At 56.0% G+C, this 27523-nt stretch overlaps 3 protein-coding genes across 5 annotated transcripts in view; all 3 read right to left on the bottom strand.

Moving 5' to 3' along the window:
- Positions 1–1103: 1103 nt before the first annotated feature.
- On the bottom strand, positions 1104–6499 carry NAA10 (N(alpha)-acetyltransferase 10, NatA catalytic subunit). Its single transcript, XM_005886124.2, has 8 exons — positions 6341–6499; positions 6106–6204; positions 5716–5774; positions 4476–4521; positions 4274–4389; positions 4028–4072; positions 2102–2186; positions 1104–1410 (listed from the first exon to the last, which is right to left on the bottom strand). The coding sequence occupies exons 2-8, from the start codon at positions 6190–6192 to the stop codon at positions 1174–1176; spliced, it is 675 nt and encodes a 224-aa protein (XP_005886186.1). The 5' UTR covers positions 6193–6204; positions 6341–6499; the 3' UTR covers positions 1104–1173.
- A 502-nt stretch (positions 6500–7001) lies between these two features.
- RENBP (renin binding protein) lies at positions 7002–14633 on the bottom strand. Of its 3 annotated transcripts, none has more exons than XM_005886123.2 (11): positions 14531–14633; positions 14113–14222; positions 13898–13973; positions 13615–13690; positions 13259–13431; positions 12492–12716; positions 11677–11758; positions 11156–11331; positions 9654–9785; positions 7270–7357; positions 7002–7180 (listed from the first exon to the last, which is right to left on the bottom strand). In XM_005886123.2, exons 1-11 carry the CDS (start codon positions 14606–14608, stop codon positions 7113–7115), a joined length of 1284 nt encoding a protein of 427 aa, XP_005886185.2. In that variant the 5' UTR covers positions 14609–14633; the 3' UTR covers positions 7002–7112. The 3 variants fall into 3 exon arrangements, with proteins under 3 accessions (XP_005886185.2, XP_014388767.1, XP_014388768.1); XM_014533281.1 differs by having other exon boundaries at positions 14113–14311; positions 14531–14611; XM_014533282.1 differs by having other exon boundaries at positions 14113–14232; positions 14531–14567.
- Positions 14634–20032: 5399 nt separating this feature from the next.
- Positions 20033–27523, bottom strand: part of HCFC1 (host cell factor C1) — a 24956-nt gene continuing 17465 nt past the window's right edge. The window contains exons 17-26 of the mRNA XM_014533249.1: positions 25368–26888; positions 24946–25109; positions 23882–24326; positions 23147–23467; positions 22842–22960; positions 22617–22754; positions 22151–22336; positions 21559–21859; positions 20964–21027; positions 20033–20768 (exon numbers count right to left, since the gene is read on the bottom strand). Of these exons, the coding sequence (XP_014388735.1) occupies positions 20729–20768; positions 20964–21027; positions 21559–21859; positions 22151–22336; positions 22617–22754; positions 22842–22960; positions 23147–23467; positions 23882–24326; positions 24946–25109; positions 25368–26888 (3299 nt within the window). The 3' untranslated portion in view covers positions 20033–20728. The remainder of the gene's footprint in view (positions 20769–20963; positions 21028–21558; positions 21860–22150; positions 22337–22616; positions 22755–22841; positions 22961–23146; positions 23468–23881; positions 24327–24945; positions 25110–25367; positions 26889–27523) is intronic.

Raw genomic sequence — 27523 nt, 5'->3', positions numbered from 1 at the left:
GCTTGCGAACCAGAAGGGACTGACGCCAGACGCGGAGGGCGGAGCGAGTAACGGAGCCAATCAGAACAAAGCGCCGCCGGAGCCAGCGAGCGAGCGGCAATGCGCAGACGCAACCCTCAGACCTTACCCCCGCCCCCTAGCTGCCTGCTGATCACGTGTCAGGCGCCAGCCAATGAGAAGCGAGCTCTAGCCCAATGGCGAAAAATTCAGCCAGGCAGGGGGAATAGCGTGCCATCTGCAGTAGCAGGGACATAAGGTAGTGACAGCTCAGGAGTGCTGAGCTTCCCTGGGAGGTGGGCAGCCCAGACAGCCTGCTCTGGGGCTAGGAGCAGCAAGTGATGGCGCTGCAGCCAGAAAAAAGGGCACAGGAACAAATTTGGGGATTGTGAAGCTGTGAAAAATAAAAGGCTTATATTCTGCATGAAATGACAGTATGCATTTGTCAAAATCCATAGAGGGAAATGTAAATCCTGGACTATAGTTAATAATGTATCAATATTGGCTCATCAATTGTAACAAATGTAACACAATACTAAATGTTAATAGGGGAAACAGAGGGGGTAGATGGGGTGTGTGGAAACACCACACTATCTGCTCAGTTCTGTAAACTTAAAACTACTAAAAATAAAGTCTATTAATTATTTTTAAATTAAGGCTTAGGTTAGGAAGTAGATTCAAGGGACACAGGACCCACTGACCTTTTGGATGCAGGAGACGGAGGAATCAAAAACAGTTGCCAGAACTTCAGCAACTGGGTAGCTGGTTGGGCCATTATCCAGATAGGACATCAGTGGAGAAGCCCCCGATGAGCAGTTGGACTTAGGCATCTAAAGCCCAGCAAGGCAGTGAAGAGCAGGGCTCAGAAGGCAGAACATCTGTCTCCAAGGTGGGGGTGGCTCCCAGAACTCCAAGGTCTCCCTCCCTAGCGCCCAAAGATGCTGAAAGCCATCAGACTTGGGAGTTCCACCTCCAAAGCCCACACGAAGCTACTCGGACTTTCCAGGATGCGCTGTGCCAAAGGGTCGTGAGGTCCAGCCCCACAGGGACACAGAGGGGCCTGAGAGAGGCAACCCCCCACAAACGCGCACACTCGCACACACAAACCCCCCCCGGGTGAAGTTTATTGTGTAACCTCGGGTGAGGATGGGAGGGCCAGGGCAGGGAGAGGAGGCTCTAGGAAGCTGAGTCGGAGGCCTCTGAGCTGTCCTTGACATCGGTGCTCTCTGTGGTCTCGCTGACCTCGCTGAGGTCCTTGCTGTCACCACCGCTGTCCTCGGCAGCCAGGCCCTTCTCCTCACGACCGGGCTCTCCTGAGCCGGGCAGTGAGTTGCCCTTGCTCTCCGCCTTGTTCTCGATGGCGCCCAGCACTGTGTGCCTGCCCTTCTCCTTCAACTCCAGGTGCCGCCTCAGCTGCCACCAGGAGCCCAGGGAGAAGCAGGAGGAAGACGACAGGACCTAAGTCTCAGACCATGTAGGCCCTCTCTGGCTGCCCAAGGGAGCCTGTGTCTGTCACTTGCTGGGGGCAGAGGGTAAAATGAGAGGCAGCAGGGCCAGGGTAGGAAACACAGGACTGCATTGAGTTGAATCCTGGCTCTGCTCTCCCTGGGGCTGTTTTCTCTCCTGTAAAGGGAGTATGCTCATGCCTCCCTCATTTGGGCTGCTGTAGGACTTGACTTTCTCCTCAGCCCTGTTTTGTCTTACCCCTGAGCCTTGGGGAAGGCCATGGCTGTCCCCAGGCCCCCACTGCTATCCTGGAGCCCTCATTCTCAGTGCATCCAGGGGTCTCCCTCCCTTGCCTCTCATACCACGCCTCAGAGTGGCACAGGCTTCTTCCTGAGAATGGAATCTTGTGGCCTCCTTCAAAGCCCTGACAAGGCCCAGCTCCCTACCTGACAGCTGGGGAAACAGGTGATGAGCACCATGACTCCCAGCAACGTAGTCACAATGGCTAGCACCTGATTCATCTTGTCTCTAGCCCATCACAGGCCTCCCACTGTCTCAGGGCCCCTGGGAGCTTCACCTTCCCTCCAGCAGGGGCTCCCCTACTTACCTTGCTCTTCTTTATCTGTGGGGACTGTGGCCCTGGCCCCCCTAGACTTACCTCATCGGCCATCTGGGTGAGATCCCGCTTCATGGCATACGCATCTTCCCCATCTGCGTAGTATTTGGGTTCCACTTCACTGATCCTGTGGGCAGGGGTTGGAGAGAAGGAGGACAACCCGAGAATCAGGGGTCAAATTCTCCTCAGCTTTCTGGCGTCATATGCTAGTGGGGCAAGATGTCATTTCCACCCAAAGGACCCTTTTGTAGACAAGCCCCATTTCCAACACAGCCTTCCCTCTGCTCTGTCAAGCAATAAGTAGTACCCAGCGCCTTTATCCCTCTCCCCACTCCCCGGGTCCTGCCATGGTCCTGCATATCCTAACCTGGTTACCAAGATCTTTCTGTGGTTTCTTGTGAGCTGAAGCCCTGAATTTAACCATCCTCTTCCCTCCCTGCCCTGCTCCCTGTCACTTACCGAGAATGCACTGTCGGTCCCTATGCCTCGCAATTGGAACGGGGAGGAGGGTGCTGCACCCTCTGTTCCTGCCAGGCACTGCCAGGCGTGGCCCTGGCCCGAGCAGTGCAGGGGCTGAGCTTTCACTGGAGGTGTGCCTGCAGACTTGGGCATCTGCCACTGAAAGGGGGCCTGGACTCGATGGCCTAGAAAGTCCCTGCCATACCTAAGCCCCTGGAATGGTTGATCAGAGGTATCAGCATTTGGGTCAAAGACTGCTCCTCAGATTTTATCACTGTGGGGAGGACAGGAGGCCCACAGGTGCACCTCTGCCCTTCACATCTGTCACATCCACCCAGGCCCTGACGCCCCCACCGAGGCGATGGAGGTGTTGCAGGGCCATGTGCTCTGCCCTAGTTGCATTACCCTGAACTTTTCAATGTGTTTAAAAAAAAATCTGAATGCAGCCCACCCAGAATCGTGCGTGCCTCCCTGCATGGCCTCACATGGGAACTCTAGACCAGCAGGTCCCATAGGTGGCCTCCAGACACGTGGCCCCTTGAGACATGCTGCCAGTGTAAAACACACCAGAATCTAAAGACTTAGCAAAACAAAAGAGAATGTAAAGTAACTCAATAATTTCTTATATTGGTTACCTGTTCAAATGAGAAGAATATGGATTTATTGGGTTAAATAAAGTAAATTATTAAAATGAAAAAAAATATATTGTTCCTCAAATGCCCTTCACAACAGTCCCTTCTCATCCTCCACCAAACTGAGGCTGAGTCCTGTCTCAGGGGGTTCCTACATGGACAGCCCACCCAGCCTCACTTTCAAGTAGCTTTTGCCATCATGTATTGGGTGCGTCGATTCCCTGCCAGGGTCTCTCTGTCCTGTGCCGGGCATACAGACACTCCAATGTCCCTGAGTGGACCCACCCTCATCCACCAGAATGCCTAGGGCTCTGGGTCAGCGGGCGCTAACCTTTCGGATCTCACGGACCACCAGTGGTCTGCGGAACCCCGGTTGGCAACCGCTGCGATCCCTCTGCTCCCCGGGCTGACAGCACATCCTACCTGGATGTGCTTAAGCTTCTGTAGCAGCACATTCTCTTTTCTTCTGGTCCCACTTGGATGCTTTTAGGTAACTGGCCACTTTGAGTTCTATTCCTAGGCTTCTGCTCATGTCCTGAGCCCTCATGTATACTCCCGAATAGCCCATGGGCTCTTCACCACACTGCCCATCATCTGCTCTCGGCCACCATCAAGCAATCGCTCCTCCACCCAGCAAGACACACCACACATCCTCCTGCATCACACAATCCTTGGGCAGATGGCAGCAGGCAAGTGCCGTTGCCACTGAGAATGGAGGAGGCACCCTGGCAATGTGTGTGGAGTCCAGGACCTGCTCCCCATCTCAGCTGCCCCTGCCCCCCAGCCCGGAAGGCAGCTCAGTCCATCTCAGCCACATGCATGAGCCAGCCAGACCTGGGACCACCCCACTCCATTAGAAAAATCTAGATCTACTTACTGAAAGTTGAGGGTGTTGGAATAGAGGTGCAGGGCGGCCCGGTTACTGCAGGGGAATAAGGCACTGCTGAGCTGCACAGACTCGGCCAGGCAGGGACAGCACGTCGAGGTCCTGCCCCTTTTCCTAGTGCCCCCTCCCCACTAATCCCACTCCCCAGATCTTCTCCAAAAGCCAGGGCACCCCCAAGACCCACATCAACACAGTATCTTCTCCCCACTCCTCCCTTCCCTCGGCCCCGGCTTCCACCTCTTCCTGACATGCAGGGAGACGTATTTGGCATTGAAGTTCTCGATCATGGCTCGGGAGGCCTGGTCCATCAGCTTCTGAGCCAGGCCAAGGCGCCGGTGGGAACGCTTCACAGCCTGGAGGAAGAAGGCTAGGAGCTTGAGGGCTGCCCCAACTAACCCCTACTTCCACCCCCATCAAAGCCTGCGTGGGCCCTACGCACCAGTGAGGTGATATGTCCGTGGGGCACATCATCTGGGTCCTCTTCCCTAGATCAAGAAGAAAGGAGAGAGGTTAGCAAGGAGCCTGGTGAAGATGCAGCCACCCCCACCTCCCGGCACATGCGCATGGCAGGACCATGTGCCGGGAGGTAGCCCCAGATCTGGGGTGGCAGGAGAGCTGGGACTCTCAAACCCCTCACTGCAGCCAAAAGACATGTGTAGTGCCCTAAGCGGTTTGGCCCAGTGGATAAAGCATCGGCCTACGGACTGAGGGGTCCCGGGTTCGATTCCGGTCAAGGCCATGTACCTTGGTTGCGGGCACATCCCCAGTGGGAGGTGTGCAGGGGGCAGCTGATCGATGTTTCCAACTCTCTATCCCTCTCCCTCCCTCTCTGTAAAAAGTCAATAAAATATATTAAAAAAAAAAAGACATGTGTAGTGTCAATGGAGTACAATGGAATATGGTTCAGTGATAAAAAGAAATGCGCTAGCAAACCATGAAAAGACATGGAGTAATCTTAAATGCACATTACTAAGTGAAAGAAGCCAATCTGAAAAGGCTACCTCGTTTCTGATTGCAGCTAAATGACATTCTGGGGAAAGGCAAATCAAAACTACAATGAGCTACCACCTCCCACCTGTTAGAGTGGCCGTTATCAACAAGACAAGCAATGACAAGTGTTGGAGAGGCTGTAGAAAAAAGGGAACCCTCATCCACTGCTGGTGGGAAGGTAGACTGGTACAACCACTATGGAAAGCAGTCTGGCAATTCCTCAAAAATTTAAGAATAGAGCTACCATATGACCACAACCCAGTAATCCCTCTCCTGGGGATAGACCCCAAAAACTCTGACCCTAACCCTAACCCAGCCAGTGTGGCTCAGTGGTTGAGCGTGGACCTATGAACCAGGAGGTCACAGTTCGATTCCGGTCAAGGCACGTGCCCAGGTTGCAGGCTCGATCCCCAGTAGGGGGCGTGCAAGAGGCAGCCGATCAATGATTCTCTCATCATTGATGTTTCTATCTCTCTCTCCCTCTCCCTTCCTCTCTGAAATCAATAAAAATACATTAAAAAATTTTAACTGAAAACTGAACTTAAAAGAGTCTAGAAATTAATTAAAAAAAAAAAACCCAGGCAGCATCCACCAGACATGTGCAGTGCTGGTGCCCCCACCCCTGTGGAAGATCCATGCCCCATCCCCCAGCTCCCATACCAGGCTTCTCTCCCTCCTTGGTAACTCACATTTTGGCCAGGACATACCCCACAATCTTCCCATTCTCATCCTCAGCGATGTAAGAGAGCTGGGTGACAGGGAGGAGAAAGAAGTCAGAGAACAACTTCCTGTCAGAGGTGAGGAGCCCTTAGCAGCCACCTAGTCCCATAGCTTGCTGTGTGCATGACAGACAGAAGTCCCTCCAGTGGTAAGTTCAGTAACAGCTCCTGACCTCCAGGCCAAGTGCCTTGGTTTCCCCATTCCACACTCTGCCCTGTCGTAGGCAGGGAGAGGACAGACACAGGTGGGAATCCTGCCCCTCCCTTGGCCCAGTCCTTAAGCTCCCCACCCCAGCTGAGAGCACCCACTCCTCCCAAACTGACGCCTGGTGTCCCCAGCCCCCAAATCCAGCTGCCCACCTGGGGCCAGGAGAGGCCATGGTAGAAGTAGTACTTCATTTGGTAGTTCTCCGGCAGGCACAGCAGGTTGCAGTGCTGCATATTCATCAGGTCCTCTGGCTGCGGGAGGAGGGCAGGGGAATGCGGTCAGACCAGGGGCTGCAGTGACTAAGCAGGCCTGGGTCCTGTCAAAGCCCGCTCGCTGTCTGTCTATTCACCGACACCCACCGCCCCCGCTCGCTCCCGCCCGCCTTACCCCCGCAGGGCTGGGCGGGCCTGTCTTTACACAGGTCTGGCCCACAGCCACTGTGCAAAAATCGTCTGTTCCTGGAATGAATGTGGGTGCAAGGGGAGCTCCCAGACACCATCCAACTGAGCCCCGACATCCCGCAAAGACGGGGTTTGCAGCCCCGACCCCGCCCTCCAGGTGGCCTGTTCTTCAGCTCCACCCATGCTTCCCAAAGGTGACACAAAGCCCTGGGCGCTTTGCCTAGAATATTCCCTATTCCCTATTTATTGGTCTTCCTCGCCCTTCAGGACTCACCTACAGTGACCTGCTCTGTGAAACTGTTCCAGAGCCCGCGCCCTCGCCCACAGATCAGGAGCCCCCTCCCGTCTGTGCCCTGGGCCTACACATGCCAAAGGATTTTGTAATTAAAAGCATTGGTCTCCCCCACTAGACTGGGGGTTCTTTGAGGGCAGGGACTGTCTTGAAATGCCAATCCCTTTTTCAGCTCCAATTTAAACCAAAAAAGTATAGACACATGTAAATGTGCATACAAACATGTATATTAAACCCTGCCCTCCGGGTGGCTCCGAGACGCTCTGTGAGCCCTCTTCCTGGCTCAGCGGACTAGGCTGCTGCTGTCAACAGCCGGTGCTTCCAGTGGCTCTTATATGACCACAGAGGCTTCTTCTTTTTTTTCAGAGGAACAGGCTCAGCTTTATTTTGCGGTTCCGCGGGCGAGGTCGGCAGGTGGGGACCCGGCGCCCTGGGCAGGGATCGGGGCGTGGACAGGGACAGGGGCTCAGCGGCTCAGCAGAGCGTCCAGCATCTCTTCGCACATGGCTAGGCACCGCGGCACGTGGAAGCAGCCTGCGGGGAAAGGCGAGATGGCGAGTTGGGAGGGCCGGGGTCAACCAAATTTCCAGAGCTCCCGAGGCCCCACCCAGTCTCCCACTCACCTTTGAAAGGACCTCCCTTGATGGTGAGGGCAACCGACCCATCTCGGTTTAGGTAGCCAAACCACTCCCCATGCTCAGGATCGCGAAACTGGAATAACAATGACACAGTGACAGCCAGCAGCTACAGGAGCTGTCCATATGAGACAGGCCTGGGGAAGGGGTTCTCACTGCCCCACTGCACTGCGACCAGAGTCAGAGCTGCGGTTGACCCCAGGTAACATGGCTCCAAGATCAGTGCTCAGCATAGTGGTCAAAGATAAAAGCGAGGGGCTTTCCCTTTTTCCCTTCCTGCCAGGGGGGTGGGGAGGATGAAAGTCTGCAGTTGTTTAACCCACTGAGGGAAAGGGCCACAGGCTGTTAGATGAAACACTAGGGGATAAACCAGGGGTGGGCAAACTTTTTGACTCGAGGGCCACAATGGGTTCTTAAACTGGACCGGAGGGCCGGAACAAAAGCATGGATGGAGTGTTTGTGTGAACTAATATAAATTCAAAGTAAACATCATTACATAAAAGGGTACGGTCTTTTTTTTTTTTTTAGTTTTATTCATTTCAAACAGGCCGGATCCGGCCCGCGGGCCGTAGTTTGCCCACGGCTGGGATAAACCAACAAGAACCCTGCTTGGGGATGACAGAAACACTGTATCTTGTTCAAATGCCATCTCTATCTCTTGGAAATATATTCCTTAAATGTAACTTCAGACAGTTTAAACTGGTGGCCTCTAACACATGTTCTTCATGAATGCATTCAGTATTAAGATACAGTGGGGCCTTGACTTACGAGTGTCCCAACGAGCCGTCTCTCAGCCGATTTTTTGCTTTGAGTTGCGAGCTAAAATTCGGGTTACGAGCCAGCTTCAGATACCCCACCGCTAGTTGGCGCAGCGAACGTCACAGTGAACGCCACTACATCAGCCCAGCATCACGTGTCTCACTCGTTCACTTTTTGATTTGACATACGAGTAATTTGAGTTACGAGCTCCATCACGGAACGAATTAAACTCGTAAGTCAAGGCCCCACTGTATAGCCTTGCCCTGGCCAGTGTGCCTCAGTTGGTTGGGTGTCATCCCTTGCATGGAAGGGGTGCTAATTCAATTCCCAGTCAGGACGCACGTCAGCGTTACAGGCTCCATCACCAGTAGGGGCTGTGCAGGAGGCAGCCAATTGATGTTTTGCTCACACATCGGTGTTTCTCCCTCTCCCTCCTCTCCCTTTAAAAAAATCACTAAAAAATATTTTTAAAGACATAGCCTTGAGTCTCATGACTTCCTGGTTTGGAAGTAGTGATGAGCTTGTGCTATACTTGAGATGCCTCTCTAAGTACAGTGTAACATGAACATATGTGGGGTTTCTATTGGTGACAAAGTCAGGCGCTGCTACTGTGGTCACTGCCTCCATTCATAATGGGAGTAAATGCTGGGTTTCAGGTAGTGCTTAGTAAAAATAAAGATGTAATTTTCCCTCCAGTTTTAAAGCCCGTGGACCCGAGAATAAGACCCCCTGCTGGTTCTTGTCTCCTTTGCTGGGCCCTCCTATTCCCTCCTCTCCTGTACTTTTAAAAGCTTACTCTGTCTCCTGGCTTCCAGTATCATCTATATCAGAGGTCCTCAAACTTTTTAAACAGGGGGCCAGTTCACTGTCCCTCAGACATTCCACACATGCGCACTGCGGGCCTGGGACGAGTCGGCTGCTAAGCAGGACAGGCAGCGGTTGCAAAAACACCCGGCGGGCCGGATAAATGTTTTCAGTGGGCCGCATGTGGACCCCTGATCTATATTCTTATGACACCCAAACAGTCATGGCCCAGACCTTCCCAATTAACTAGACTATGATCATCTGTCCACTGCATCTCCCACCCCAGGCCAGGCCCCCACCCTCACTGGCCAGGATGACAGCTACAGCCTCTGGCTCTGTGCCCCACAGTCTCTTCCTGAAGGCCCAGGACCCAGTAATGCCTAAATCAGACAAGCTAATAACTCTGTACAGACCACCCCCACCACCATTATTCCTTCCCACAGCCCCTGACCTTGCTTTATTTTCCATAGTTCCCATCGCCATCTGTGCTTGCCTGTTCACTAGTTTATAGTCTGTGTCCCCCTCCCACTCCCCACTGAAACATGAGCTCCAGGGGAGCAGGGACTGCTTTGTTGACTAAACAGAGGGCACTGGGGGGACCTCCAGGAACTCTCAGATCAGCTGAGAGACCACATTCAATGAAGCAGAGAGTAGGGGGTGCGGGATGAGCCACCCTATCCCTGCCCAGCCTCCTCCCACTGCCCAGGAAAGCCTGGCCCTGGCCTGCCCAGGGAAGAATGACTGCCCACTGTCTCTCCCACACCCTTGCCCAGCCCATCAAGGGCTGTGGACCAGGAAGCAGCACTTACCTGGCGGAAGGTGTACTCAGCCACCTGGTAGAAGAGGTGCAGTAAGGCAGGGTCCCCACTGTCGCTGTAGCCCATAAGTAAGGCAATCATGGCTTCACTGTGCGGCCACCAGAGCTTCATGGCCCACTCCAGCTGAGAGCAGAGCAGAGGTAGCATCTGAGAGCCCTGCGTCCCACCACCCAACACCTGTCTCAGCAGGAAGGTCACCCTCATCTTTCAGGTCCTGGCTCTGACTCCCTCTGGCCCAAGCACTTGGAGCCTAGTCACAGGATGGACATCTCTGGGGGTTCGAAAGGCTCCTCAGAATAGGACTAGCTTCTTTTTTTAAAAAAAATATATTTTATTCATTTTTTACACAGAGGAAGGGAGAGGGATAGAGAGTTAGAAACATTGATGAGAGAGAAACATCGATCAGCTGCCTCCTGCACACCCCCTACTGGGGATGTGCCCGCAACCAAGGTACATGCCCTTGACCGGAATCGAACCTGGGACCCTTGAGTCCGCAGGCCGACGCTCTATCCACTGAGCCAAACCGGTCAGGGCAGGACTAGCTTCTTGAGCCAATGCACCCCAAAGGGCAGGGGTGGGTCAGGCTTCTCTTTTACCTTGGAATTGAAACCATGTCTGTCTTGTCAGTCTGTCTAAAGCCCCTCGGACACTCAGCCACCCTCTGCAGATCTCAGCAGGATCAAGACAGAGAGGAAACAGACATAGGGAGCAAATCTGTTCCCCCTGCTGACACCTTAAAATCACCCAGAGAGCCCAGCCAGCATGGCTCAGTGATTGAGCATTGACCTATGAACCAGGAAGCCACGGTTCAATTCCCGGTCAGGGCACATGGCCGGGTTGTGGGCCCAATCTCCAGTGGGGGGCGTGCAGGAGGCAGGTGATCAATGATTCTCTCTCATCATTGATGTTTCTATATCTCTCTCCCCCTCCTTCCTTTATGAAATCAATACAAATATATTTTAAAACGTTGAAAACTTTTACTAAAACAAATCACCCAGAGAGCCTTTCAAAGATGAAGGGGACAAGCGTCTCTGCATCGGCATTGTCTGTGCTCCCTAGTGGCCTCCCTATGCACATAAGGTTGAGGACCACTGGCACAGAAGTCGAGAACTTACCACTGGGGTCACACTGGGCAAGTTCAGTGCTGAGCCCCGAGTCCCCCTCTATGAAATAGGTGATGGCGCCCTAGCCAGCTTGGCTCAGTGGATAGAGCATTAGCCTATGGACTGAAGGGTCCTAGGTTCGATTCCAGCCAAGGGCACATGCCTGGGTTGCAGGCTCGATCCCCAGTAGGGGGCGTGCAGGAGGCAACCAATCAATGATCCTCTCTCATCATTGATGTTTCTATCTCTCTCTCCCTCTCCCTTCCTCTGAAATCAATAAAGAAATATATATTTTTTTAAAAAAAAATAGGTGATGGCAGCAGCTATGAACTACCCAGGACAGAAAGCTTAGAATAGGTTAGCATCATGTGGCCCTGGGCGCATTCCTACCTGGGTAGGGCAGAGGCCATCCACATCCTGGAAGTACAAGAGGCCTCCGTGGTCAGGATCCCATCCAGAGCAGAAAAGTAACAATAGGAACTTGTCAATAATGTGGGCTCGAAGTTCAGGGTCACCTTTCCGGGTGGCGTGACGGAGCAGGAACCATCCAGCTTCTAGTGCGTGGCCTGGTGAAGGCTCAGGGTAAGGTAGGCAGTGGATTCTCCCCTACGCAGGGAGGCTCAAGCCCTGTGTTGACCACTGTGCCTGCCTTCCTCCCTAACAGTGGGAGCTGCTCTGAGCTCCCTGCCCCACCCAACAGCCTCTCCCATGCAGAAAACTCACCCCCCCAGCCCACCGCAGACTACCTCTCTTGCTGACACCCCAGCCTGGGAGGCCTATCACCCCTTCTTTGCCTGGTCTTTGGTTGGTGGAGGGTGGAAGGAGGAAGGCAGTCCCCATGCTGAAGTCCAGGAACCAAAGCTGGTCACTTCCCTCCTGCTGGGTGGCACCCGGCCCACCCTGCTCCTCACCTGCATTCTGGTGTCTCCCCAGGCAACCGGGGAGTTCCTTGCCATCCTCTGACACGTTCTCCAGCACAGCCTGCCCATCCCTCTGCCAGGGGAAGAGAAGGGAATTCTGCCTTCAGCCCCCCACCATCCAACCAGAAAGACCCTCCTTCCCTCCATAATCTGCAAGCTTGGGTAAGCCTGGCTCAGAGGTGCGTTTGAGGAGGGGCCAGTTCACTCCCAGGAGTCCAGAAAGCTTGTAACCCTTGTTTTAGGCCTGCCCTCCCCCCTCCAAGAAGGAAAAGGTGAAACACTGAAGAGGACTGGGATTGGGCTGCCCACAGAAGCGTGGAAGGACTTGGGTCTGGCTGGTTTCCTGCTCTCTGATGTGTCCCAGGCTCTGGCACCCTCCTTCCCTCTTGCCCTCGGCCCCACCCAGCTCCCTGGGCTCTCCATTTCCAAGGGTCCTGGGCCCAGCCTCCCTATCATTTTTTTTTGTTTTGTTAATCCTCACCCAATGATACTTTCCCATTGACTTTTAGAGAGTGGAAGGGAGGGGGAGAGACAGAGAAACATCGATAAGACACATCTATTGGTTACCTTCCACACAAGCCCTGACCTGACCAGGCCCGGGGATTGATTGAGCCTGCAACCGAGGTACTTGCCCTTGACCGAATCGAACCCAGGACCCTTCAGTCCGAGGACTGATGCTCTATCCACTGAGTCAAACCAGCTAGGGCAAGCCTCCCTATCTTGAAGAGGACCATCAGGGCCCAGATCGAGGCGGGTGTGTGCGGAGGAAGAGCCCGGAGTGGGAGATGCCCCAGTCCCGGCCCCACCTGGACATGCTGCAGAATCCTCTGGGCGCACCAATCATCCAGCTCCGCGTACTTGCTCGCCATCTCCTTGTCTGCCTCCCCGAGCTGCTCCACCAGGTTGAGCAGCATCATGGGCACCGCCATGGACTCTGAGGCTGGGGCCCCTGGGAGCCAGGGCCGGCCCAGTCCCGATGGGTCTTTCCGCACCCAGTGGACGATCTGATCCATCATCTCCACAGCTTCGCTCTGGGTGGGGGGAGGGGAGGGGAGGCCCAGGCTGAGGCTGCATCCCATCCAGCCCGCCCACTCACAGGACACCTTTCTCCACCCAGGACCCCCTCCGGGCCTGGCCCCAGGTTGGGTGTGGGGGGCCAGGGTGGATCTGCCCCACCCTGACTCAGAGGCCCCCAGTCTGGGGGTATAGGCCACTCCCAGGCAGTGAGGTTGGGTCTGAAAGCACAAGGGGCCCCAGGAGGAGGGAGAGGCCCCCTTCCAGGTGGAAGCTGGGCAAGGATTGGCCCCTTTGTGCCCAGGAGATGGGAGTTCAGAAGTGAACAAGACTTCTGGGGGACGCCCTTAGGCACACAGTGACAACACAGTGCAATAAGGAGGGTATTGCTAGCAGCCTTGGAGCCCCGGGGGCCCATAGGAAGGATTAACATTGAGAGCAGATCCGGCCTGCAGACAGGGCCGGGGGAAGGGCTTGCACGCAGAGTGGGAATGCACGTGGCTATGCCCAGCACAGGCCAGAGCACAGAGACTCTCAGGACAGCCTTCCTCCCACACACCTGGTAACGTGCTTCCCCTGTCACCCTCCACAGCTCATCCATGGCCATGATGTAGAAACACCCGCTAAAGATGGTTCGCTGCACCTTGACCGGGCGGCCATCCCGCGTCAGGACAAAGGCACACTTCTTCCCAGGAGGTGCCACTCGGGCGTAGCGCAGCAAAAATTCGCCACCTGGTGGTTGGGAAGTTGACATGCTAAAACTCAGGTGAGGACAATGCCTCCCCTTCCATCACTGTTTCTAGACCCACAAACTCCCCCCTCCCGCCCCCCCCCCACCCGCAGGAAGTATGCACACAGGAGCTATTGAGTAAACTTGGGAGTAACTTCTGGGGAGATGGGGCAGGGAGGGGGCACCTGCTTTAGCTGAATCCAGAAGTTCAGGGCGACGGAAGCGCTCAAATTTGCGGTACAAGCGACAGTACATCCACACCTGGAGAGGCAGAGGGAACACGGCTTAAGCGGGGAGCAGCAGGGACCTCAGGGCTGGGATGAGGGGGAGTCCTAGATGCCCTGTCCGGAGAGGAATAGTGTTTTGAGATGACAGGCCTTGTGGTGTGGGTGTGTATGCATGCGTGGACCGTAAGCCTGACTTTGGCTTATGCCCCTGGGGGAGCTGCAAGCCTCAGCACATCCTTACCTGCCTCCCCTGCAGCCAGACATACTTGAGGTCGTCATACACCTTCCCGTTGCGGCCGAGGCAGGTGAAGAAGCCCCTGTGGGACACAAAGTTAGCAAAGGGAAGAAGGGGCCTGCACCCCCCACAGCCCACTGGGCCCAGCAGATCTGAGTCTGGGGGGGGGTCCGGGGGCGGGGCAAAGACCATGTTGAGGAGACCAGAAGGAAAAGGCGCACCCATGCTCCTGGTCGTGGGAGTGCTCCATCCAGAAAGCCACCACGCGGTCCAGCTCCTGCCCCAGGCGCTCCTTCCAGGCTTGCAGAGTCTCTCTTTCCTTCTCCATGTCCTGGGGGAAACTTAGGACTTGGAGGCTCAGCTCCCCGACAGACCCGACCTCCCCATCTTCCTAGTATCCAGCCTCCTCACCGGGCTCTTCTGTGCCCAAGACACCCCAGGCTTGAGTGGGCTGTCTGACCCGTCTCCTGGGCTTGGGGACCCAGCCCTTGGGGTCCACCCCCCCACCACCCGTGTGCGGGGCTGTCCTCCGGCCCGGGACCAGCCCCAGGACTGATCCCACCAACCCCGGGGATCTACCCGCCACGGATCCCACCACGGGCCTGCCACACTCAGAGACGCCCCCCACCTCAACCCTACCTCTCCTCCAAGAAGCCAAACGGAGCGGGTCCCGGTCCCGTGACTGTCACTCAGCTGATCCAGCTTTGCCCCACCCATCCCCTCCTCCGGGGTTTTGTAGGGCCTGAGGGCGGGGCCCGATGTGGGGGCGGGGCTTGGTCATCGCTAGGCCACGCCCCCGCGCTCGGGCTCCGCCTTCACGCTCAGGGCTCGCTGAGACCCTCTGGTGGCTGAACTTCGCGATTGCCGCTGCTGGAGCCCTCAGCTCAATACAGTAACCTCTTGGTGGGAAATACTGTACTGGGTTAGCTGGCTGGAAGGTCTGGGGTTGTGGTGGGTGTTTTGGGGAACACGAGCCGGCTTTCCCTCCTCAACCACCTCCCCCTGAATCCTGAAAGGGGTCCTAGTGTGTGTGTTGGGTCGGGGGGCTAGGCAGGGCAGAGAGACCAAGGGGGATGGCCTCAGCAAGGGTATGGGGCTCAGGTACAGCAAGAGAGGGGACAGCTGGAAGTGCCTGGACTGAGGCCCCTCTGACCTCTGACCCCACAGGGTGGGCAACTCCTCTGGATGAACCAGCTCCTCATCAACCGCTTTAGCGGTCAAGGTCAATACAAGGCAGCTCAAAAGCCATACAGCAATTGTGCAGGTAAGAGTGGGCATCCCGGGGCCCCTCTGCCTTCCAGCCCTCCAAGTTCTCCAGACTTGTTTGCCAGTGCCCAGATGTGGTCTTCGTAGCTCTATGACTGAGCAAGGCTGGCTGACCAACTGTCCCCCACTTTCCCTGCCAAGGGCGGAATTATGTGGAGGCGGCAGTCCAGGGGTCTGCCTGAGAGCCCTGGGCTCCCAGTGTGACTTGGAGGAGCTTGGACTTCTGGGTTGGTTGGATTGCAGGCCAGGAGTGTAAGTGGGCCTCTCACCTCATCAGTGCAGCTTCAGAACGCGGCTGGAACAGAGAGATTCTAATGCCTGGGCATGGCCCTATACTGCAGCTCCTACTGCTGTTGCTGGTCTTCTTAATTTTTAAAAATATGTTTTTATTGATTTTAGAGAGAGAGGAAGGGAGAGGGAGAGAGAAACATCTATTGGCTGCCTCCTGCATACCCCCTACTGGGGATCGAGCCCCCAACCAGGACATGTGCCCTGACTGGGAATTGAACCAGGGACCTTTCGGTGTATGGAACCACACTCAACCAACTGAGCCACACCTGCCAGGGTATATGTGTGGTGGTCTTTGATGTCACAATGCCTGCCTCTCCCCGTGGAGACCCCTGGGCTCAGTCAGGTCAGAGTTGGTGGAGTAGGGAAGACAGAGCTATGTCACAATGAGTAGGACCCCACACAATATGAGACACCAGGAGTCTGGCAGAGTGAGCACCAGGGAAAGAAGAGCTGGCCCTGAGAGGCTTCCTGGGAGAGATGGAATTGGACTGGGCCTCCCTTGCAACTGTGAGCCCACACTGCATGAGTTCCTGCCGAAGGCTGACCTTCCCATGCCCTTTGTGATGTTTGAGAATAAGACTGACCTCCCTTGCCCCGCCAGTTGTATTTCAGTTGGTTGAGTGTCCAGTGTTGTCCCATGCACCCCGAAAGGTTGCTGGTTCAATTCTTGGTCAGGGCATATACCCAGGTTTCAGGCTCAATCCCCAGTGGGGGGCATCTAGGAGGCAGCTCATTGATGTTTCTCTCTCGTCAATGTATATATATATTCCTAGCCGGTGTGGCTCGGTGGATGGAGCATCGGTCTGCAGACTGAAGGGTCCTGGGTTTGATTCCAGTCAAGGGCACATGCCTGGGTTGTGGGCTTGATCACCAGTGGGGCGGCGTGCAGGAGGCAGCCAATCAATGATTCTCTCTTATCATTGATGTTTCTATTTCTCTCTCCCTCTCCCTTCCTCTCTGAAATAAACATATATATAAAAATAAAAAAAGACTGGCCAGTGAGAAGGTGTGGTACAGGCAAACCTTAGAGATACTGTGGGTTCTGTTCCAGAACACTGAAATGAAGTGAGTTGTAATCTTTTTGCTGGTGGAGGGTCTTGCCTTTAATTTGTAAAAGACAGCCCTAGCCGGTTTGGTTTAGTGGATAGAGTGTTGGTCTGTGGACTGAAGGGTTGCAGGTTCAATCCCCAGTAGGGGGCATGCAGGAGGCAGCCAATCAATGGTGCTATCTCATCATTGATGTTTCTATCTCTCTCTCCTTCTCCCTTCCTCTCTGAAATCAATAAAAATAAATAAATAAATAGATAGATAGATGATAGATAGATAGATAAATAAATAAAACTGACAACACTCTTTTCCCCTCACGGGTCTCTCCCCAGGAGACTGATGAGTGGTGAGACCATTAGAGACCAGCACCAACTGGTGTGGCTCTGCCTTCTGGAGTGCCATGCAGGCTGTCCTGAGGCAGGTGAGTGTGTGTTGGGACAGCAGAGGGTGGGTGGGAAGAACCTCTACACCCTGCGAAGGTTAAGCATCCAGTCATCTGTCACACGCCTGACAGATCTGCACAGGCCCCGCCCCTTCTGGGGCCAGCCCCACAGACCATTGGCCACAGCTGGCCCGCATTGTACCCTTGCTCCCCCATTACTCCAATCTGAAGGACATGTGCCTGCCTCTCCCCGTGGAGGCCCCTGGGCTCATTCAGGTCAGAGTTGGTGCAGCGACAAAGACAGAGCTGTGGCTCCCAGTGTCAAGATCAATAGGACCCCACACAATACAAGACACCAGGAACCCAGGGTGTGAACACCAGGGAAAGAAGAGCTGGCTCTGAGGGCCTTCCTGGGAGAGATGGAATTGGACAGGCCTCCCCTGCAACCATGACCTGGCACTGCATGGGCATGCGCACTTGCCAGGCAGAGATGGAGAAGGCAGCTTTTGGTACTAGAGTGAAGGGGTAAGGAGGGGGGGGGAAGGAGGCAGGTGTGCTGAAGAATTCTCCCCTTGTTTTGTCATGAGCACTCCCTAACCCTGGCTATACCCTAGCAAAACCACCCCACCCAACAGCAGGGCTACCACAGTTGGTTCTGCTTCTTCCTCTGGGGGTGATGCATAGGAAACCTGGCCCAAAGGATTCACTCTTGCATCACTTGCTGAGCGCCAGATGGAAACCACCCCATGGGCGACATCCAGGTAGTTGATATTCTGAGATCCTTTTGGGGGTCCTGAGCCCCTGGTGGAAAGACCTCCGGCTAAGCCCTCCCCAACTGGCAGCTGGTGACCTGCCTAGCCTTTGCCCCAGTCCCCTGGTTGGGAGGGGTGATCTGGTCCTCAGACAGGAGCTGGTAGTAGCTGCTATGGGACCTTCTGCTGAGACAATCTAGTCCAGTGGTCGGCAAACCGCGGCTCGCGAGCCACATGTGGTCGACCCCTGGCTTTTTATATATTAGGATACTTATGATGGAAATATACATGCAGGTATTTTTATGACCAATATACTAGTATGTCATATATACATATGCCTGGTGAAAGGTTCTGAATATCATTTCTCTGGTGTTAAAGCCTAGATCCGTGGTCGGCAAACTTCGGCTCCCGAGCCACATGCAGCTCTTTTGCCCCTTGAGTGTGGCTCTTCCTAAGCCTTAGGAGTACCCTAATTAAGTTAATAACAATGTACCTACCTATATAGTTTAAGTTTAAAAAATTTGGCTCGCAAAAGAAATTTCAATTGTTGTACTGTTGATATTTGGCTCTGTTGACTAATGAGTTTGCTGACCACTGATCTAGTCCTACCCAAGGTCAAGGGCCATGGTGGAACCTTGAAACTTGTGAGGCAATTGGGAAGCAGAATCCCACTCACAGGCAGGCCCTGCAAAAGGCTCCCTGGGTATTTGAACTTGGGAGTCCCAGACACACTGAAACAGCAGGTGGTTATTTCAAAAAAAGTCTTTTAATTGTTCAAAATAGCACAAAACGACATTGCACTATGGTAATATTGTGTCACGGGGGTTACTCTACAATAGAACGGGCGTACTGTTCTTAGAAACGATAAATCAAAGGGTGCTTGGGACGAGGGACAGGGAAACAATGAAACCAGGCGAATGGGCTCCAGGGTGAAAATGTTCCCCTGTGCCCAGTGAGCTTCTCATCCAGACACAAATAAGGAGTTTCCAGGTGACCCATCTGCACCCCAGCAGTTTGTGTCAGCCCTCCAGCTTTTTGGTTTCTTTGTGTGCAGACACTGTTTGGAACAGCAACTTCCTCCTTCAGATAAATCTATGAAGATTGTCTCTGCATACAAAATTAAAAGCCTTCGCTTCATTGTTGTCAAGTGGACTTGCTTCTGTCAGGTTGTCCATCATGGTGGAGGCTGGGCTGTGCCTCCCAGACCCTCTCCTTTGGGACTGAGGACTTGCGCTCCCACCTGCTGGCAGTACCACTGCCTGGCAACCTCCAGCCACTAGTGTGGAGGGGGAGACTTGATTTTAGTTTCTTGCTCCGAGCTTGCTCCTTAGGCCCCAGAAAGGAGCCAGGCGGTGGGGGCATGGGAGGGGAGGGCGGGCGGTCATCAGCCACAGCTGGCCTCCACTGCAGACTGGGGTTGGCAGGTGGCGCCTGAAGATGGGTAGCTCACTTAGTTGTGTGACTGGCTTGCAAACCTTGCTCCTTACCTGAAGCTTGTGGGTAGGGCAGAAAGCTGGCTCAGTAGCCACTCTGAGCAGAGGCCTAAGCCTGAGTCCCCATAGGACTGCACAGCCTCGGGACAATGCTGCACATTCATAGACCTGGTAGCCAGTGCTGTTAGTCCACCCTTTCCTTGGGCTAAGCCACACGCATGCCCTCTACCTCTGAAAAGTTCCCCTTCATGCCTACCCCACCCTTTTCCTTACTAAGTTGCTTGTGGAGTGGAAGTGGGTGGCTGCAGGAAGCAGTAATTTGAGGGTGTCAGATACTCGAAGCCAGCTACGCCAAGGAGGGAGCCTTGGGGTGGGGTGTGAGGGATGCTGGGAACCCAGGATTAGGAGGATCGTTGGCTGGGGCCTCTGGACTGTCCCCCTCAGAAACCTGCCTTGAGGCTTCGCCCATGGAGAGTGAAATTTGACAGCTCACCCTTTCTTCATCCCGGAGGCTTGGGGACAGGCACAGGGGCAGAGGGCAGGGCCAGGAAGAGGAAATTGAGCTGCGCATAAAACACCAGGTGCACGGGGGAAATACCATGCCTCGTCTGCCCTGGCTGCCCCCAGCTTTTCCTCCAGAAAGATCCCTGCGCCAAGGCTTAGCCAAGGAGAGAAAAGTTAACAAACAAAAAAAAAAACACATTCTGTACACAGCTAACAACAAAAAAAGGGACAAAACCCCACACGCTAAGGCTAAAATTACAATAAAAATGTTGCCTTCAATTTCAACTTAAAAAAATACAACAAATGCAGCAGTTGGTGATGTGGCCCCTGGCCCCGACCCAGGGGGGGCCGAAGCCAGGCTGGGGGGTAGGGGGCTTCTGTAGGCCCCATTGGGAGCCAGGTTTTCACAGAACACTGCTCAGCCCACCATGGGGCCCCTTCTCCCCCTTTCTGTTTCTTTCTTGTCTCTCTTAAATGGGAAGAGGGAAGGGGAGGAAGTGGGGAAGATAAAAAGGCCTCTGAGAAAATGTGTAAGCTTCCCGTGGGATCACGGGCAGAGATGGGCTGGGTAAGTCAAGGGTGGGCTATTAGGTGGCGGGAAATGCAAAGGGAACAAAATAAAATAAATCATACACACACACACCCAGCTCAGGGTGCCCCCGCAAAGCCTCTCTTGCTTCTTGGAGCAGAGGCAGGGTAGGGGGGCTGAGGGGTGTCATTCCCTGGCTTCACGTCCACTGCCCCTTGGCTGCCTTCTCCAGCCAAGGGTGATCACAAGCAAGAGGCTCCCAGGTTGGGGTGCAGGCCTCCACTGCTTTCGCTTCTTTGCTTTAAAGTTTGTTTCCCTCCCTCGGGGTCTCTGGCCTCGGGGGCTCTCAGCCCCCATGGAAGGCCTGGAGAGGAGCAAGTGCACTGCGCTTTCACGTGCTCACTGTTCTTCCAGACCTGCCTCTGCTTCCTCCCAACAGCAACGGTAAAATGTGCTTTCTTGAGATTATTTTCAAAACAGAGAAAAGGAGAGAGAATGAATGGTGGCCAGTAGCTTGGGAGGGTAAAGTGTGAGCGCTCGGGGATGGGATGGCCCGGGAAGGCCCTGGTGGGTGGTGTTCCTGAAGCAGAGGGGGGGGTCAGGAGAGGAATCCAGGTGTGAGCCAGCTGCCTCTCACTGGCCATCTGCCTTAGATTTCTTTGGAGCGGTTTTCCTGGGAAGATGGGAGGAAAAGGGGAAGAGAAAGTGGTAGTTAGCATGGCTCCTGATGACACTATATGACTTGCAGTAGGTTGCTGGCTAGTACCCAGTGGGGGTTCATACCCAGTTAAGCCCCCTCCATCATTTAAGAAGTGGAGCCCCCCACCCTCAGTCTCAGAAGGTTCCCCAAAGGGGGCTTCCCTCTTACATTTCCGGAGAGGACATGGGCCGCTTGCTGGCTGGCTTGGTGCCAGGGCTGTCTTTACTGGTTTCTGAAAAGAAAACGGAGCAGTGAGCGACACAGTAAGGTGGGTCTAGTAACTTCAGCCACACAGCAGTCCGCAGACGACCCACCCTGCCCTCAGCCTCTGGCCCTGCAGCAGGACCAGCTGGCCTTGCTGGATGTGACGGCCCCTCCCTCTGGTGGGTACATTCCCCATGGTCCTGGCCACGTGTGCCACCCCCCAAGGTGGCCTTGGACTCAGGTTAGAGGCCCTCACTGTCCTCCCTGGTCAGCCTGTGGGAGCTGGCTCATACCTTGCCAGGGCAGCCTGTGGCCTCCACTCCCCACCCCAACCCTTGTCTAGCCTCACTCTGGACCCTTCTAGTCCTCTCAACCCAGCTCACCTCAAACACCCCTGGGAAGTTTCCCTGTACCTCCAGATGAGGCAAGGTGCCCCAAGGGACCCCCATAGCACTCTAGGCCATCACCTGCTCCACCTGATGCTTGCTGGGGCTTCCACTCCCCAACCTGCCCCTCCCCAGAGTGCACCCAAGAAGCCTTATGAATGAATGACACCCACCTTGCAACCACCTCACTTGGGTGGCTGGGCCGTAGCCCTTCTCGTTGCGGGCAGCGATGCGGAAGATGATGGCGGGCTTGGTGGTGTAGTCAATGTGGGCGTTGGAGAGGCTGGACGATTGCACGAGGCAGGAGGGGCTGGGCCCGCAGTACACGCGCATGAAGGCCAGCTGGGCGGGGGTGGAGCTCTTGGTCTCACCACTGGCCTGTGAGCTCTGGATAGCCAGGTACACCGAGTACTCAACGATCTTGCCGGAGGTCACAGAGGGTGGCTCCCAGGTGAGGTGAGCACCATCTGGGCTCTAGAACCAAGGTGGCATAGGTCAAGTGGTGCTGGCTTTGGCCTGTGAGTTTATCCTGTGCCCTGCCTGTGCTAGGCCACTTCACCACTCCCCGGGCTGACCGACCACCCCCACGTCACCACCACTCCTAACACAGCAGGCTGCTTTCACAGAAGAGTTCAGGGAGCGCCAGAGAGATGGCCTCATCTGCCTCCATCTAAAAGGTAGCCTCATGTAATGGCTAAATCAAATGATCAGGGCCCAGCTGGTATGGGCCAGTGGTTGAGCAGCAACCTATGAACCAGGACTCACTTTGCTGATTTTAATGGCACAGGGGGCCCCTGGGAAACCAGGCAGACACGTCTTAAAGGCTGAAATCTCGCTGAAGGGCCCCCGGCCACAGGCGTTGATCCCAGCGACACGAAACTTGTAGGCCGTGCCTGGCTGCAGTTCATGCTTCTTCAGTTGGTTATAGTCTGGCAGAGTGCCCGAGTCGTCCTGGGGAAGTGGCCGGAAAAACGGGAAGAGAAAGAGAAGAAAGGGACATCAACCCCACTGTTAAGAGGGCAGCTCTGGGGACCTGCGAGTCCATGTTGGGGAAAGGAAGGGGGAAAGACGGTGAAAATGACACCCACTTCCCAACAAGGGGAACACGGCAAAAGGACTGCTGCCCTCGGCTAGCTCCAGGCGGGGAGCTTTAGAAGGCTCCTCAGGGCCCTGTACCAGCCTATGGCCAGGACCCTCCCACCCGAGAGCATCAACTCCCAGGCTCACTTACATCAGATGGGGCAGCATCATCTGGTGGCAGGAAATAGTGTGTCACCATGACATTAGTGCCCTTAATAACCCCCACATCAAACCACTGGTTCTCTTTCTTCACGGGGGCTTTGCTGGGCGGGGGTGGCAGCTCTGGCTTCTGGAAGACAGAAAGGGAAGAGGTCAGGCCGTTGGCCTTTGGGGCCCAGAGGTAGTGACCCCCGAAGCCCCATCACATCAGACTCACCACACCCAGGGACTCAATGCCATTGGCCACCTCAGTCAGGGTAGCAGCAGCCTGTAGCTTAGCGGGACTGGATCCCACGACGGGCTGGGGGGCCACAAACGTGTTGGAAGGAGCCAGGCCTGGGAGAAAAGAAGGTGTCAGCAGGAAAGAGCCCAAAAACTCAGTTTCTACATGGGGGCCCTTCCCTCGGACCAGGCCACCCTCCCAGTCTGTGCATTGGGGGGCGCAGATACCCCCCAAAACCTCTCCCCAGTCCACGGAGACCTCTAGGGACAGTACACGTGGCCAAACAGGGCTCTACTCACTCTCAGTGGCTGTGGAGGGCAGCAGGGCCACGGTGCTGGGCACAGCCCCAGCCAGCTCACTGAGGCAGTTGCCCTCGATGGTTGGGTCATTGAGGCTGTCGGCAGGGGCCAGGGCCTCCGTGGGCAGGTGGTGGTGCTGCTGCTGGGCCTGGGCCTCTTGCAGCTGCTGCTGTTGCTGCACCAGGGCGGCCAGTTCTTGCTGCGTCAGCACAATGGGGATGGTGGTGGCCTGGCCCTCCTGGCCTTCAGCTGACAGGTGGCTCAGCTCTGCCTGTGTCACAGCTCCTGCCCCCTCGGACGTGTCCATGGCCTCCCCAGTGCCTGCTCCAGAGTGGAGAGAAATACTCCTCAACAGGGACGCCAGCTAGGTGGAGCCCATCCCTGGCTTTCCAATGTCACCTCCTGAGCCCAATCCCCAAGCAACAGAGGCCCTGAAAGCCTGTCCCATCGACCATGCTTCCTGGCCTACCTCTACCTTGCTGTCCTGCAAAGAACCTGCCTGCTTCCTGGGTGCCCAGCTGAGCCCAGCAGCTCCGCCCCCGTCCTCCCCTTTATGTCGGCCTTGCTCCTCCCTGGCAGGAAGCAAGCCTCCTCCTCTTCTCTTGGCTGCCCATCAGCAGGGAGGCTCCAGAACCCTGTGTTCTCTCTCTTCCTGAGGGGCCCATCCTCCCTTCAGGGCACTGATATGGACTTGACCTCACACGGAGGGGTGAGCTCTCTGCTCCCTGCACCTACCCATGACAGCCTGTTGCGCAGCCTGCAACACCGCCTGGATGGCCAGGGCCTGGGCTTCCTCTGTGGCCGCAGCCTGGGCAGCTGCTTCGGCAGCAGCAGTCACCGCCAACTCCTCAGGGGTGAGCCCTGTGACCATGAGGGTGGTAGTGCCTGCCTGGGCCTCAGCCATCAGCTCTTGGGGAAGTGACAACTGGTCTACTTCCGACTGGGTGGGCGCAGGTGGCTGGACCACCACAGTGGCCACCATGGCGGAGTTGGCAGACTCCTGGCCCGAAGCGGGGTCCCCTGTACTGCTCAGATCCACAGCGGCCTGGAGCTCAGAGGTCTGTGAAGCTGACAGGACCTCGGTGGACTCCCCCATCAGGGGGGTGGAGGCAGGCTGCAGGAGTTGCTGTGGCGGCAGCTGCTGGCGAGGCCCGGGGGAGGCCTGGAGCTCCTCTGGGGGCTGCAGGATGTCAACAGCAGAGAAGGGCATGTCAGAAGTTTCTGTGTTGGCTATGGTCACTGTTATCGTGGCCGGGATGGGGACTTCGGTGGTCAGAGCCCCTGGGGCAGTTTCAGTCACTGATGAGATCTTCTAGAAAGGGAGAGAAGCCCCTGTCAGAGGGGAGGAGAGGGAGGCCAGAACCAGGCACCCTTCATCTTTCTTTAGAGCCTGGATTCCCATTCACGATGGACCAGCAGAACCCCTTTAAAATGGGCAGCAGTGGCAGGTCACTGAGCAGCAGGAGTTCGGCGAGGGGAGACGACACCTTTGAGACCTGCTGGCCAATGCTAACCCGTCCTCAAGGAAGCCTCCCAGTCTAGTCAGAAAGGGGCACTCAGATGCCCCACCCCCTTGTTGCTCCTCTAGGCTATAGTGAACCGGCAAGCCATGGCACTGGGGGACTGCTGCCTCTTGCCCTGTTGTGCCAGGAGGTTGCCCTCTCATAATCTGGAGAAAGGACCAAGAGCAACACTGTGCCTGGTACAAGAGTGACACCTAGTGTCCTACTCTGGAACAGCAAGGCCGCAGGTGCATTGGGCTGCAGGGAGGCAAAAGGGGACCTTCCAGGGGCTCTTACCGGCACAGAGGGGCCGGGGACTGGCGTGGACTGTGTCACGGTGGTCACAGCCCGCGTCAGCGTGGAGGACACAGTCGTTGTGATGGCACTGGAGCTGGTGATGTTCACACTGTCGCCCTGGGTGCTCTCCACCTCTCCTTGGTCACTGGCAGCTGGTGGCGGATCTGAGGGGACAGGCAGAGCTGGATGACAGGCACTCAGCCAACAGGGGCCGAGGGATGAGGCTGGTTGCCAGGAGCCCCTGGGTCTCTACCAAGCATTGCCACTAAAGGACAGTTGCCAGGACCACTCCCCCGCCCCCAAGTAAACTGAGCCCCACGGAATCTGGGGCTCTAGATAGATCTTTTAGACACCACAGCCCTCACTCTTTGAGCTTGGGGCTCCAGGAGACCACTGACACCAGACTGCCCACCTGCACTCACCTTGGTTTGAGCTCATGTTGGAGGTGACAGTGGTGGCCGTGTGCGTGGTGCCTGTCTCGTGAGTCTCACAGGGGGGATTGGAGCACACCCTCTGTGTTGGGAAAGGGGTCAGCAGCGAAGTGCTGGCCTGGGAAGCACTGGTGGGCGGTGCTGCCCCCTCCAACCCGGACTCCAGGGTCCTGAGGGGCGGGGTGCTGTCCGGGAGCAGGGCACCTACGCTGACTGACATGGTGGTGCCGGTGGAAGTGGTCTGGTGCGTCTCACAGGGGCGGCTGGCAGGGGGCTGCTGCCCCCCCTCGGGCTGGCTTGCACCCCCACCGGAGGTGGCGGTGGTGGGTGTATGGGTTGTGCCTGTCTCGTGGGTCTCGCATGGTGGGTTGGAGCAGACCCGCTGGGCATTGCCTGCATTCGAGGTAGTGGCCGTGTTGGTGGTACCCGTCTCGTGGGTCTCACATGGTGGATTGGAGCAGACCTGGGTCACGGTGGCCGAGGAGCACAGCAGTGCCTCCAGGCCTGTCACAGTCACAGCGGCACTAGATGAGCTCTCGTATGCAGGCGTGGGGATCCCCTGCAGCTCGCCAGACTCCCCAGCACCCATGCTGGAGCGGGCTGTGGTGGGGGTGTTGGTTGTGTGGGTGTGCTGTGCCTCCGGCTGGCGCCCCATGGATACCAACTGACCTAGGTCGGTGACAGGGCTGTCCTTGCTGCTGGGGCCCAGCCTGACTTGGCCAGTCGTAGAGGCCAACTGCACAAAAGCAGGGCTGTGGCCTGCAGCCTCCAGGGCCCGGCTTGGCGCAAGGAGCGGGCTGTCTGAGCGCGAGGTCCCGGTAGCCATCACAGTCATGGTGGTGCTCGTCGCGCTGGTCTGGCGAGTTTGGCATGAAGACTTGAAACCCTGGGCTCCCTCCAGTGTCCCGGTGGGCACACTGATCCGGACCACAGGGATGGTGGTGGCCACGCAGGCATGCCGGGTGCCTTGCTGCTGGCCGGCACCAATGCTCGACATGGCAGTGGTGGCGGTGCTGGTGGTGCCCGTCTCGTGGGTCTCGCAGGGCGGGTTGGAGCAGCCAAGCTGCCCAGCCATGTTGGAGGTGGCAGTGGTGGCCGTGTTGGTGGTGCCCGTCTCGTGGGTCTCACAGGGTGGGTTGGAGCAGACGCGAACCACGTTGCCGTTCTGCTGCCCCACGGTCGAGGTCACGAGAGAAGCAGCTGCATCAGGCCTGTCACAGACGAACTGCACTTGGTTCGGCTGGGGGTGCCCTCCCATGTTAGCAACAACAGTGGTGGTGGCGGTGTTGGTGGTGCCTGTCTCGTGGGTCTCGCAGGGCGGGTTGGAGCACACCAGCGTCACGGTGCCAGGCTGCACATCACCCTGGCCAGAATCGGGGATGGTGACGGTGGCTGTGGGCTGCTCTGTAGTAGGCGAGGCCAGAATGGACACAGGGAGGTCGTGCACAGGCTGGGCCTCAACCCCGCTGGGTGCCGTGATCAGAGTCACCTGAGTAGGCTGGGAGACAGGCTAGAAAGACACCAGACAGGAAGAGTTAGTGCCCCAACTTCCCATTTGCTTGCCCCTCCCAATGTCCTAGTGTCCCCCACACCAGCTGGGACCATAGACTCGGCTCCTGCTCACCCTCTCATCCCAAGACACTGACTTGCTCAGGGACCAAGGAAGAGGCATCGTTTCACCTCAAGGGCCACAGGGCCTGGGAAGGGGCTTGGGGGCAGCCGAGGAAGGGCCCTGGTGGGGCCAACCCTGGTTAGGGAAGGAACCCCATTGACCCCGCACCCCACAAATGCCAGCAACAGACGCTTCACCAAGTCCAGGAATTATGCTTAAAACATATGAAGAGAAGGAAAATGCTATATGTGTGTGAAGATAAATGATCCCATCGTCTATAATATCACAAGAAAGAAAAACCTAGCATTCAAAACTACAAACCACTGAAATACGTCTCAACACAAAATACTACTAATGATTAAGAATTATTTGGCAACAGAGAACACATCCCATGGGTGCTACATGTATGAGGAAGAAAGAGAACCTGGTGCACACAGAGGCAGACAGATGGGAGACTAGACACACTCAGGCTGGGCTCATGCACCCCCCAGCACTCACGGACAGGCACCCACAGCCCTCATGCGCCCCCCCCCCG

Source organism: Myotis brandtii, unplaced genomic scaffold (assembly GCF_000412655.1).
Source record: "Myotis brandtii unplaced genomic scaffold, ASM41265v1 scaffold959, whole genome shotgun sequence".
Lineage (NCBI taxonomy): Eukaryota > Metazoa > Chordata > Mammalia > Chiroptera > Vespertilionidae > Myotis > Myotis brandtii.
This window is presented reverse-complemented; position numbering and strand designations above follow the sequence as displayed.

Coding starts and splice junctions, on each gene's coding strand:
- NAA10 (XM_005886124.2), bottom strand. CDS start 6,192: ATGAATATGCAGCACTGCAACCTGCTGTGCCTGCCGGAGAACTACCAA. Junction 4,522..5,715: donor GGGTATGTCCTGGCCAAAAT/GTGAGTTACCAA, acceptor TTCTTGATCTAG/GGAAGAGGACCCAGATGATG. Junction 2,187..4,027: donor TCCAACACCCTCAACTTTCA/GTAAGTAGATCT, acceptor CCCTGCCCACAG/GATCAGTGAAGTGGAACCCA.
- RENBP (XM_005886123.2), bottom strand. CDS start 14,608: ATGGGTGGGGCAAAGCTGGATCAGCTGAGTGACAGTCACGGGACCGGG. Junction 13,691..13,897: donor TCTGGCTGCAGGGGAGGCAG/GTAAGGATGTGC, acceptor CTGCCTCTCCAG/GTGTGGATGTACTGTCGCTT. Junction 7,358..9,653: donor CTGAGTACACCTTCCGCCAG/GTAAGTGCTGCT, acceptor TTGTTATTCCAG/TTTCGCGATCCTGAGCATGG.